The sequence below is a fragment of the Hibiscus syriacus genome, unplaced genomic scaffold (assembly GCF_006381635.1).
Source record: "Hibiscus syriacus cultivar Baekdansim isolate YM2019G1 unplaced genomic scaffold, ASM638163v2 tig00111873_pilon, whole genome shotgun sequence".
NCBI lineage: Eukaryota > Viridiplantae > Streptophyta > Magnoliopsida > Malvales > Malvaceae > Hibiscus > Hibiscus syriacus.
The window spans coordinates 131,770-145,617 of NW_024063206.1; the positions used below are offsets into that span (position 1 = coordinate 131,770).

The following is a 13,848-nucleotide window of genomic DNA, read 5'->3' on the forward strand; positions in this document are numbered from 1 at the left end:
ATGAACTAAGGGAGTAGAGGAACACCTGTTATAGTTAATTTCACACGAGCACTATGAAATCTCATTTTTAGACCTATATTTCTGCACTGCCTTGGAAAGAGGAGTCTACGAAGATTGAAAAAATGGAAGATTTCAGAGTACTAAAATAGAAGTGTTCCAAAAAGTGTAGCAATTGACTATGCTAATTGCGTCATTTTGTTCGCCTCCGATTAAAATGCCAAACCAAGAAATAAGGGCATATCATAATTTTCACAAAGACCGAGAAAAGGAAAAAGGACAAATCAATAAAACAAACTTCAAAGTTTATCTTGCTAACCTCAAAACCAATCCGTCGATCCTGACATTTGTCAAAGATTTGGAGTTATAAAAGATTAAAAGAGAAATTGATTCTTTTGATATTCAATGAACTCATGTTTTATGATTTGCTTCAATTGTAAGGCCAAAGATGGGGCATTATTTAGCTCATTTGACAATTCACATTTTCTTTCTTCATCAAGTTTTTTCAACGGACAAAAAACATTTTCAAACAAGATAATCTCACTCCAAGCATATCTTGGAATTCAACAAATATCTCTCAGAAGCTTATAACTGAAGCTGGGGTAATGGAATCAAATTATTGGGGCAAAATTTGATGGGACAAGGAAAACAAATTGTCTCAGGTCAAAGTTTACAAGAGTACACCCTGGTGGAAAAAGAAGACAACTAAATCAGGGATAGAGTGAATACTACTCACGTAACTATTCCCCTTCCAGATCGAGAAAACATACATCAACATATACATACATGTTACATGAGTTTGCATCTTTGCATCATTCATTCATCAGCATGTGCAATAAAGACATTTTTCCCCTCTCATGAGGAAAAATTCAAAAATTCATCAAATCAAACACAAAAAATAAACTTCATCTTGGTATCCATCATAACATCCAAAATAGTCATTCATAAACACACCATTTATTAATCTTTCAGGAAATAAAGTTCGAAAATGACTAGATGTCTTTAACATGAAGAAACAATGTCATCTACAGATTCAACATCCTGAAGTGAACAATCAGATCTTCTGAAGGCATTTCCTCAACATGCAGGAACAAGCAGACTGTCTGTCACCTTTGAGATTGTTTCTCTTGAAACAAAGTGTCGTCTCTCTAGAGACAGTTTTTCTTAAAAATAAATTTTGTCTAGCTTGAGACATTTTTCCTTTGAGATGCAAATTTTGAATTCCTTTCACCTGAAAAAAATTGATCTAACTTTAGATTATTTCTCTTAAAGAAAATTTCATCTCGATTGAGATGATTTCCTCAGAACAAAAATTTCAAAGTTGTTTTACTTGAAACAAAATTAATCTCACTTAAGATTGTTGAGATTGTTCTCAAAACAAATTTCGTCTCATTTGAGGCAGTTTTTCTTTAAAACGCAAATTCTGAAGTTGTTTCACTAGAAACAAAATTGGTAAAACCTTTGAGATTGTTTCCCTTGAAACAATTTTTTTCTCTTTTGAGACAGTTTCTCTTGAAACAGAAATCTTTGAGATTGTTTCCCTTGAAACAAATTTTGTCTCTCTTGAGACAATTTCTCTTGAAACAAAAATCTTTGAGATTGTTTTTATCTCTCTTGAGACAGTTTCTCTTAAAACATAACATTTGAGATTGTTTCCCTTGAAACAAGTTTTGTCTCTCTTCAGACAGATTCTCTTGAAACAAATTATCCCTAAAGATGGCCATAAGTCCTCATCACGTAGGAACCGTGTCATCCACCGACCCGATCTCTTCAACGCGAAGGAGCAGTGTCATCTTCAGAAAATTAGACTTCCTCAACACGAAGGAACCGTATTGTCTCCAAATTATCTCTTAATTGACCTGATTTTCTCAACGCGAAGCAACAACATCATCTTCAACAAATAATTTACCTGAAAATGACCATATCTCTTCAACACGGATGAGTAATGTCCTTTTCAACATCAAATTGACCCGATCTCCTCAACGTGAAGGAGCAGTGTCATCCTCAGACAATCAGACTTCCTCAACACGAAGGAATCGTATTGTCTCCAAATTATCTCCTGATTGACTCGATTTCCTCAACGCGAAGGAACAACGTCATCTTCAATAAATAATTTAACCGAAAAAGACCACATCTCTTCAACACGGATGAGCAGTATCCTCTTCAACATCAAATTGATCCGGTCTCCTCAATGCGAATGAGCAGTGTCACCCTCAGACAATCAGACTTCCTCAACACAAAGGAACCGTATTGTCTCCAAATTATCTCCTGATTGACCCGATTTCCTCAACGCAAAGGAACATTGTCATTTTTAACAAATAATTTACCCGAAAATGACCAGATCTCTTCAGCACGGATGAGCATTGTTATCTTCAACATCAAATTGACCCGATCTCCTCAACGCGAAGGAGCAGTGTCATTCTCAGACAACCAAATTTCCTCAATGCGAAGGAACTGTGTTGTCTCCAAATTATCTCCTGATTAACCCGATTTACTCAATACGAAGGAACTTCATCATCTTCAACAAATAATTTACCCGAAAAAGAACAAATCTCTTCAACACAGATGAGCAGTGTCGTCTTCAACATCAAATTGACTCGATCTCCTCAACGCGAAGTAGCAGTGTCATCCTCAGACGATCATATTTCTTCAACATGAAGGAACCGTGTTGTCTCCAAATCATTTCGAGATTGACCTGATTTCCTCAACGCGAACGAACAACGGCATCTTCAACAAAAAAATTATCTAAAAGCGACCAAATCTCTTCAACACGGATGAGCAATGTAGTATTTAACACCAAACTTTCCAGATTGATCTGATATCCTCAAAATCAATCAGAGTGGCCAAATAAAATCAGGGTCTTTGATTTTTGTCCTATTCTCGTTAAACGACAATAGAAAAAAAGGGTAGCTATAGACCCTAATTTTTAACCGAGCCATGTTTGACCCGAAATAGACTCAAGGCCCAATGGACATGAGCCCACATGAAAAAAGAAGAAAAACTAGGGTTTTCTAAACCCTAGCACCAGCCGTCGCCTGTTCCCAGCCCTCAGATCTGGATAGATTTCAACGGTTCAGATCAAAATAGATAAATCACTTAGGGTTTTCTTTAACCCTAGTGACCAGTACTGCCACCCTTATTTTCCAGCACGCGCCCATGCTCAGTCCCCACGTCATGCCGTCCGGCCATGCCGAGGCAGAATCGTAAGAAATCCAAGGCATTAAATGCCCCGACCGATCGACGTTACCAGCGTCAAACATGCAGATTTTACCCTATTAAACTCACAAACAAGATAAAGGAAAGCGACATAGCAAAGAAAAACAGAGCATTCAGTAATCAAAAGAGGAAAAAATAGTTTTAAAGGGCAAAAGAAATATTTTTTTATCTTCATGTAATCGGGTATATAATACCCCGAAAAATAGTGTAAAAATGAGAGAAAAATATTAAAAAAACGCAACACAAATACAAGAAACCACTCTGTTTCTTAAGGTATATTTTACCTTGCATGTTTTTATTTTTCCATTCGAAATATAATAAACAAAAAAAAAGCGTTTACCTTTTGGTCTTGGGGTTCTTCTTCGGTCAAAGGTCGTAGGAAGTATTCTAGGTGGCCTGAAGTTTAAAGGTGAGAACTTTTCGGTCGATAAGGGTCTTAGCTTGCTTGATAATAGGTTTTGGGGTCCAAGCTTTAGGAAAAGTTAAAGTTTTTAGGCGTTTAAGGTGTCCTCGGGGTTGGTTGGCCATCGTTGGTGGTGACCAATGAGTGAAAAACAACCGATGTACGGCGGCGCATGTGAGTTGTTTGGGTTCGGTTAAGAGAAAATTCAAGAGTTAGGTTTATTTTGGGTTTTCTTTAGGTTCTATATCTAGGCAAAGGTAAATATAGGGAAATTTTAGGGGGTCATCGGAGGAAATCCGACCACCATGGTGCGGTGGTCGGCCGAGTTTTGGACTTGGAAGAGCTCGATCGGCGAGGTTGATTTAGAGAGAGCTTGAGAGAAAAAAGAAAGGGAAGATGATAACAATGGGGGCTAGGGTTTTTTTCCCAAAGTGGCTAAAAGTTGTATATATAAGCTAGGAAATAGTAGAATTACGTTAAGGTCGTTAAACTTTTGTCGTGTTTTACATTCTGGCCACAAAATTTTCTCGTAAAATCACGCTTAAACCCTCTAACATTTAGCGTGTTTTTTGTAAAATGGTCACTAATTGCTTGCGTGAAATTATGTTAAACCCCCTATAACATCACTGTATTTTACATTCTAGTCCCCGAATCCATCTGTTTTATTTATTTCATTTTTGGCACTTAAGGTTCGTTATTTATAATTTAGTCACTAATATGTTATTTTATGTTTTATTTCTTTCTGATTTGTGCATTTTACTTTCTGTTATTTTATTTTAGCCACTGATCTGACATTTATTTTATTTTATCGTTCGAACTAACATCCTAACTTTATGTTTTATTTGTTCATACTAACTTGCTAATTTTTTATTTTACTTGTTATAATTAAGTTACTGACTTTTTATTTTATTGCACAACTAACCCCTAACTTTTAAATTTAATGTGATTTATTTCCCTTTTTTATTTATTTATTTTTCAATATTTTTTAATTTCAATACTTTATTTTTCTGTCCTTCAATTTTCCAGTATTTTATTTTAGTCCTTTAATTTTCCAGTATTTTATTTTAGTCCTTTAATTTCCATCTTTTTTAATTTTCTGTATTTACCCTTTTAGCTTCTTAACTTATACTTTATTTTGTTTTAGTCACTGAGCTTGCTTGTGGTATATTTACATTTTTATTGTTGGTATTTTTCCATGTTTATATTTCAGTGCTATTTTATTTACCCTCTTATTTGTTTGGTATTTTCATGCATGTTGGTCCTTTATTTATGTGAATATTTTGACCTTATATAAATCACCATTGCTTTCTAATAAATATGTAAATAAGAAAACCTTATTGTGAGAGAAATCTTTGAAGACATCTCCCAACTACAAGAGAATGTTTCTTTTAGAGGATTTTTCGCACAAAAGTCTTGTTTTTGCATTTGATAGTTTCTTTGCTTTGCGTTTACTTATTTGGATTATTTTTCACCTTTTTTATTTTTATTTTGTTTTGTTTTATTTTTGAAAAATATGAAATAATGTCTTTTTGTGAAGAGAATATATGGGAAAGTCTCCTAACTATAAAGGAAGTACATTCCCGATGATTGTTCTTACAAAAGGACATTCTTTATCCGAAAGTTTATATAATTTAATATAATATTATATTTCTTAAACTATATCACCCATAAAATTAAAGAAACACCATTTTGTGAGGGAAATCTATGAAAATATCTCCTAACTACAAAAGAAGTGCATTTTCAAAGATTGTTTGTACAAAATGATATATTTTCTCGTATAAAAATAATTATAATATTTTTTATTCTACAAAAATATCTTTTGGGCTCTTTGATCTTTTTGACCCATTGCATTTCTTATTTTAGGTTGCTTTTGGAAATTGAAATTTTTTAAATAGATTTGAATAAATAAAAGGTTCATAAACTAAGTATTGTTTCCGAGTTTGTAATTCTCAATATTTAAACAACATATAATCATTTAGGTACCAAAATTTGGGCGTTGTGGGGTATTCACCCTTCCCCACACGTAATTGACTCCTGAACTCTTAAAAAATGAATTTTTGGTAAAACATAGACCATTTTTTGTCGTTTAAGGTTTACAACCTACCTAACTTAAAGGTTGGTGGCGACTCCAAAATCAAATTATTTTTCAAAATTATATTTTATCGCCTTCCCCGAATTTAAACGTTTTAAGTCTAACGGATTCCCGAGGGAGATAATAAAATTCAACGAGGAATGATGTAATTTGCTATAATGGTCTGCTAGAGACTCCTCCACTGCTAAGTCACCTATGTTTTGTAGCTTGTTTACAGGTCTTTCGTTTGAGCTGAGATTCAAAAATGAAACCTTTGGGATAATTTTATTTACTGCGAGCTCTTTAAATATTGAGTATTCCACAAATGTACACAATTCTGATGGTTGTTCCAACACCTTTGCATCCTTAAATGATAAATGTTAGAAATTTTACCGTCCCACAACACCAGGGGTGTAAATGAACAATCCTATAACACTAAAGTTTAAATGAATAGAGCTCTCTGTTCGATAATATGTTCGTATAATATTCATTTGTTAAGCTAAAAAGTGAGTATGAATAAAATTTTTATGTTCATTTAATAAACGGACAAATAAAAACATAGGTGTGTTTGATTTGTTTATATTCAAGAACAAGCTCATTTGTAAACTAGTTTATAAGTTCATTTATCAACTCGTTCGATTATTTTCATGAATAGGGATGGGCATAAGACCCGAACTCGACGGGTTCCGACCCGATTAGCTCGGGGTTTTTTAAAAAAAATAGGATTCGGATCAAGTTGTGTTTTTTAAAGATGATGTTCGGTCGGGTTGGGTTTAAATTTAGGGTGAAAAATATCCGACTTGACTCAAAAAATATATAATTTTACCTAATATATTCAGGGATAATTATAATAAAACTCCTCTATATATTATTATTTTTTAATTAAATCATTATTTTTATTGAATAAAAATACTATTTTTTATTATTTCGGGTAAGGCCGGGTTCATATTTTATCTTAAAAACTCGGGTAAGGTGGATGGTTTATATTTTTCAAGTTGGGTCGGGTCGGTGGAGGGTATAAAATTTTTGGGTCGGGTCAGGTTGATCGAAACCCGACTCAAACCCGACTCGTGCCCATCCCTGCTCATGAACAAGCTCGTTTAAAAGCTCATTTACTTTTTTTCCTTTTTAAATATTGGCGAGTGTAGTGACTAAACTGAATACACGATGAAATTTGAAGTTTAGGGTCTATTTATTTCCCTATAATTGGTTTTCTAGAAAATGTTTTCCTCATTTTCCAGTTATTGGTTGGCGAAAAACAGATGGTCAATGTAATTTATTTTCCTGATCAACTGAATTTCCTTTGTATTTTCTAGAAAATGACTTATCATCTGATTTTTCGTAAGTTATTTTACGAACTTTTCACTTCAAAACATAAACACTCAAAACATTATTATTTTATATAAGTAATATTAATATATTATTTTAATATCATTTTAATAAAAAATATTAAAATATTAAAATATATTTATAGATAATTTGCCATATTTTTCCATAACATATCTGCATTATTTAATTTTTATACAAGTTTTGGAACTACAAAATTAAATAATGCAGATATGTTATGAAAAAATATGGCAAATTTCATTAGAGATGTGGGCAAAAACACTCTTGGGTTGTCGACAGGGAAGGTCAAGGAACATAAAGAATCATGGTGGTGGAACGAAGAAGTCCAAACTAAGGTGAAGAGAAAACAAACTTGCTTCAAGGAGTTTCTACAATGCAATGACGACGAAGAAAGATCGAGAGCTAAACAAAGATACAAGGACGCAAATCGGGAAGCCAAGAATACAGTGGCTAAAGCAAAGGATAAAGCATACGAGGAAATGTACAGGAGATTAGACACCAAGGAAGGACAAAACAGCATCTTCAGGCTTGCAAAATCCATGGAAAATAGGAAAAAGGATCTAGGTAGCATTAGGTTTATTAAGGACAACAATGGTGTTCTTTTAGTTAAAGATCATGATATTAAGAGGGTTTGGGGTAGTTACTTCTTTGGCTTGTTTAATAATGGTGCCTCTCCCTGTAGAGATAATATCGTTGATGGGTCAGCCGACCATCATACTACGACCAATGACTGCCCTACAAGTAGGATTGAGTTTGAGGAAGTCAAAATGGCTCTTAGAAAGATGGGGAGGGACAAAGCTGTCGGTCCATATCAAATTCCTATCACTGTGTGGTTGACCCTAGGAGAAGAGGGAGTTAAGTGTTTGACCAACATCTTTAATATTATTTTAGAGACTGCCAAGATGCCAGAGGAGTGGAGAGAGTCTACGGTGATACCAATCTATAAGAATAAAGGAGATCCCCAACGTTGTGGCAACTACAGAGGTATTAAACTACTCAGTCATACCATGAAGCTATGGGAAAGGGTAATAGAGGCTAGGTTGAGACAGGTTACTAGGGTTTTAGAAAACCAATTTGGCTTTATGCCATGCAGGTCTAATACGGAGGCGATTCATCTACTTCGACGACTTATGGAGAAATATAGGGAAAAAAATAGTGATCTTCACATGGCGTTCATTGACCTTGAGAAGGCGTATGATAGCGTTCCCCGCGATACGATCTGGAAGACCTTGGAAACGAGACGGATCCCAACTGCTTATATCCGGGTGATTCGTGATATGTACTGTAGATCTACTACTACCGTCAGGACTACAGTTGGCGACACCAAGGCATTCCCGGTGGAAATTGGACTCCACCAGAGGTCGGCTCTTAGCCCTTACATCTTCGCCTTGATTATGGACGACATCTATTGTGCGACACTAGACGGTGTTCCATGGTGTATGCTTTTCGCTGACGACATTGTCCTAATTGCTGAAACAAAAACTGAGCTGAATAGTAGACTTGCTACTTGGAAGACTGCTTTGGAAGAAAAAGGTCTAAGGATCAATATTGAAAAGACAAATTATGTATGTTCTAACTTCAGTGGAAACCAAAACGATGAAGATGTAGAAGTAGAAGTATGCATAGAAGGACACATTATCCCCTCAAATGATTGTTTCAAGTACCTAGGGTCTATGATACATAAAGATGGGGGTGTAGATGAAGACGTTACACACCGTATAAAGGCGGGATGGCTAAAGTGGAGGGCTGCTACTGGAGTTTTGTGTGACAAGAAGGTGCCTCTAAAACTAAAGGGAAAATTTTATAGAATGGCAATAAGACCAGCGCTGCTGTATGGATCAGAATGTTGGGCAATCAAGAAGGATCACGTAAGGAGGATGGAGGCCGCAGAAATGAGAATGCTTCGATGGACATGTGGTAGGACTCTGTGGGACATGACACCTAACTCTGCTATTAGGATGTACTTGGGGGTGGTGTTGTATCCGAAAAATTGAGAGAGGGAAGACTACGGTGGTTTGGGCATGTCCTTAGGCGACAACCGTCGGATGCGGTCAGGAGGGTAGAGTCGATTACAGTCGACGGTGTCAGAAGGAGAGGACGACCAAGACGGAAGTGGGAAGACTGCTTGAGATCTGATTTGAAGGAATTAGCCCTTACCGAGGACATGACCTCCGATAGGAAAGTATGGAGACTTAAGACCAGGGTAGTTGAGTAGTGCGGTTCACAGCCATAGGGTGTAACATCTCTGTCTTCTTTTTAATGTCTTTGTAGTACTTTCCATGACTTCTACTTTATACATGTTTCTGTCATTGAAATGTATGAAGGCTTAGAACTAGGGTATCGGAGTAGTACTGCCTTAGTTTAAGAATTAACTCATTTGAATTTATTCCTTCTCTTAGCTTGCTATTATTAACTTCTGTGTATCATTTCTATTCATGTTTCCTCTTTTTAAATTTAGCGTGGTCTTACATTTTCAGTCTATATGTAGAGATTTCTATGTAGAAAATTATTTGCAGGGAATTATTTACAGGAATTACTCCCCATTACAGACACACATATCAAGACTGCATATGAAGACTGTTCATTTATGTATTTATTTATTTATTTATACACGCATTTGCATCTTATCTTTATTTTTAATTTTCTGACTGCCGGAGGTCTTCCACGGAAGCTGCTCTCAACCTGGCGTTAGGGTCAACCTATTACCCTACCTCCCCCTTACCCCATTGCATATAGGAATCAGAGTTTTGTTGTTGTTGTTGTTGTAATATTATACTTTTATTTTAATAATATATAATAAATTATTAATAAAATTAAGATTATTTATTATTTTCATAAAAATAATATTATTGAATTGTTGAATATTTAATATATACTATTTAAAGTATAATATATTATTTTTAATTTAATATTATTATTTATAATATTTTAACAATATTATAATTTTAATAAATAATTAATGTAATTACTAATATATTATTCTCATTTTAAATAATTAATATAATTTATAATAAATGTATTTTATTAAAATATAATAATCGTAATATTTTTTATAAAATTGTAGATATAATATTTTAATAATAATATTGACATAAATGATATTAAATAAATTATTCTAATATTTTAAAAATAATATTATTATTTTGTTAATAAATAATATTATTCATTGTAGTTGATGTTTATAATAAAGAAATTTTAAAAAAAATTAGCAACCAGTAAAAAATAAATTACACAACATCATCCAAACACCGTAAAATGATTTTCATGAAATGTAATTAATTTTTTAGAATATATTTTCCATGAAACAAACGGACCTTTAAACTATGAATCCTAAGGAGTTTAAGCAATAATTGCGTGCAAATGAACATGTTGAACACTGAATAAACATTTTTCGTGAGTATATAAAACGAACATATAAACAAACGTTAAACGAATGTATTCACGAACGTTAAACAATAAACACAAACACCTTAAAAAAATAAACACGAACCGAACATAAACATCTTAAAAAATAAACAAACAAACATATTGTTAATTCAAACTTGGTTCATTTACACCCCTACATAACCCTAGGCGCAAATCTAGCTAGGATTTAACTTAAAATCTAAGTCATTCGTAACACATAATGACAATAATGAATAACTGTGCATAGACAACTAGCTTCTGATGAATATCCCCCAACTGTTCATTTATTTATTGCCATTCATCCAAATATCACACTTCAGGTGATCATGGCAGGAACGGTGACATATTATCTGCCGGGCACCTCTTAAAAATATATAGCTTCTAGTCTAAGAGAAACGCAAAGGCTGCACCATTTCATAGCTACTGCAAATTGAACAAAACCCTAAATCACAAAATTATTTGAAAGTTATCTCCATGGGAATAATAGTTTCTCAACTCAAGTTACTCACCAAACTCTAGCTGATCTCAATTGCATCTTTCATAACACAATTATTTGAAAGAAAATACATAGCTTTTAACCATTGTTCTAGGTCACACACACATTCTCATTGTCTCCCACTACAGAAGAAGAGTTTGAACTTGGACTAAATCTAATAGCACCATTCTTCTAGCTTTTAACCATAATGACCTACTTATGTCTGGCAAAATTAAACCAGAGACAGAAAGTTAAGAACACATGAGGGATTCCAGAAATAAAGACGAGATACACTCCAGAAACAAGAACAATGTTTTGTAACAATATCGAAACTAGTCAAGCTTACCAACAGTTCCGAAAGCATATATTGTGTTCCATAAGAGAATCCAAAATGCAAATTGATACAATAATTATTTCACAAGCCACCAGTGGAAAATTAATGGTCAACAATAAGAAACAGAAGCTTTCACATAAGTTGTTCTAGATTACAAGCACAACATCCAGTAATTCTAAAAAAAGTGACTAAATCACATATCGCCTCAAAAAGGAATATTAAAAGAAAACCACAAATTTTTTTTTATGGAAATAACAATCTTATCAGAGTTCAATTGCAAATATAAACCCCACTCTGATACCGATGATTCACCTCATAAAAATCTGTCTTACCTTCAGAAGCAGGCTTCAGACAGACCCCAGATAATGAAGTAGCTCCTTGCACTGAAAATTTTACATAACCAACAACTTCTAGTTCTTCATCAATGTCACCAGAATCCAAAGGCATCCTCGCCCTCAACTTGCCAGGAGTACCCTTTAGTGGAATTTCAGGCACATGCCACTTCAGTTCTCTCTCTGATCTGTTCAACACAGCTTTAGGTGAAACCTTTAACAATGTTGGATCAACCGGCAATTTCAGAACAAAAGTTACATCAGTCAATGGTGCAAGTAACTCGGGATTTGAAATATACTGTATCATCACCGAAAGTAATGTCCCACTAAGACGCTTAATCAATCTAACTCTCAAAGGCAATGGTGTCAGCCTAGGTAACAAACTATACTTCAATATAGGTATAGGCTCCTCAGATGGGGCAGTTCTAACATGAAACATTCCATTCCCTAGGCTACTAACCCGCGAACTCTGCATAACAAACCTCTTAACCGAACTTGTTCCTTCAACACGAAATGAAAACTCAGTATCTTTATCACCCGAAACTTTAGGGGGCATTGTTTTCAAGTAAACCACACCCATTAATCCAACCCTACCCAGCAATGATTCCCTAAACTCGGCACTGATCTCTTCTGAAATATACATTTCGGGACCTTTCATCTCAATCGTCTTCACCAAAAGATTCTCAAGAGACTTTCCACCATCAGCACCAGTAACGGCGGCACTTGGAGGGGCAGTACTATCCCCAGTTTGCAAAAGTTCGAGCCCACTAAGCCCTTCCTGTTTCTTAACCTTTTTATTTTCCAAAAACTCAGAAGCATCCAAGCCTCCACCCCAAGCATCACTAAACCCTTCAAAAGCTTCTCCAAGTGTAGTCTGTTCACTGCCAAACTCAATTCCTCCATATTTCCCCTCAAACCCTTCAACAGTAATATCCGTAGACTGGGTTGCTTCAGCAGGAGGCAATGTAGTCACCTCTAATCCTGCCAACGCCAATGTTAAATCATTAGCTGATGGATCCTTTGCCTTTTTGAACCCTCCAACTAAATCTTCTTGCTTATTTATGGCCTCACTCGCAGCAAAAGGATCTTTTTCTGCTTCTAATTCCTCTCCTTTAATCATTTTCTCGTCTTGCTCGAGTGTACTCTGAGGTACAAGAGTTGAAGCTTTCTGATCGCCTGCCGCTAGAGTTTCCGGAGGCAATTCGAAATTCGCATTCGAAAAGGCTTCAATGTTGGATTGGTGTTCGGCGGAATGGAGCTCAACGGCAGGCCATGTGTCAGCACCACGGATCTTGGCTTCAGTGTCGAGTCCAGAATGGACCATCTTGGCGAGCCCCTCGCCGTGCATATAGGAAAGCATGGCAGCAAGACGGATGTTGCTGACTCCACGTAGGACGATGTCGAGAGCCATGTAAACCTCGGCGTATTTCCGGGCGAGCTTTTCTGGGGTGACATCAACTCCACGGCAGGCCGTGACGATGACACTAACTGCTTGATTAACGATGTTGATGCACTCAAATACGTTGATCGAATTGTCATGATCAGCGGTAGTGATTCCGAGGACGTAGATAGAGTTTACGAGACGGTAAACAACACGATACTTACTTTCCACTCCGACGATTAGTTGGCCACTGGAGGCGGAGAGCGGGTCGTCGCCGATGGATTCAGTGGCAGAACTAGGATCAGAGGAGGAGGAGGTAGCGGCGGCGGTGGAGGAAGGGGACTTGTTGGAGAAGGCAAAACGGGTTTGTCGGAAGGCATGGAGGGCAATTAGGGCACGGGCAGGAGGGAACCACTCTCGGGTTTGAAGAAGGATGTCGGATCCGTTGGCAGGTTGGAGAGAGAGGGCCAAGCACGACATATTGGTTTTGTATGGATGAAGCGGCGAGACCTATGGATCCGGATCCGGATCCGACAGAAGTTCAGAGAGGATCGACGGCGGGATTGGCGGTGATTGATAAGAATCGCAGCCGTGGGAGCTTCAGCCGGCAGGTGGAGGTGATTTCATTTGCAGAGAAATGGAAAGAAGGGAGATGAGACTTTACAGCGCTGCTGCCATGTCCATCAGATTAGGCATCTCTACTAGTTGGGATTAATTGATTAATTATATTTAGGAGTAAATAACATTATTAGTCATCAATATATTGTCTATTTCTTACTTTTCGTCACTGAACTGTTTATTTTACAAAAATATCATTAAAGTTAATTTTTTTTATTGTGGTCACCGAGCATGTCACTTCTTTTTTAAAAGAAAATTTGTAAGATCAA

General features: G+C 35.9%; 1 protein-coding gene across 1 annotated transcript; it reads right to left on the reverse strand.

Moving 5' to 3' along the window:
• Window positions 1-11,296: 11,296 nt before the first annotated feature.
• Window positions 11,297-13,632, reverse strand: LOC120172624. Its single transcript, XM_039180037.1, has one exon. It carries the CDS (start codon window positions 13,439-13,441, stop codon window positions 11,519-11,521), a length of 1,923 nt encoding a protein of 640 aa, XP_039035968.1. The 5' UTR covers window positions 13,442-13,632; the 3' UTR covers window positions 11,297-11,518.
• Window positions 13,633-13,848: the final 216 nt, after the last annotated feature.

Coding starts and splice junctions, on each gene's coding strand:
- LOC120172624 (XM_039180037.1), bottom strand. CDS start 13,441: ATGTCGTGCTTGGCCCTCTCTCTCCAACCTGCCAACGGATCCGACATC.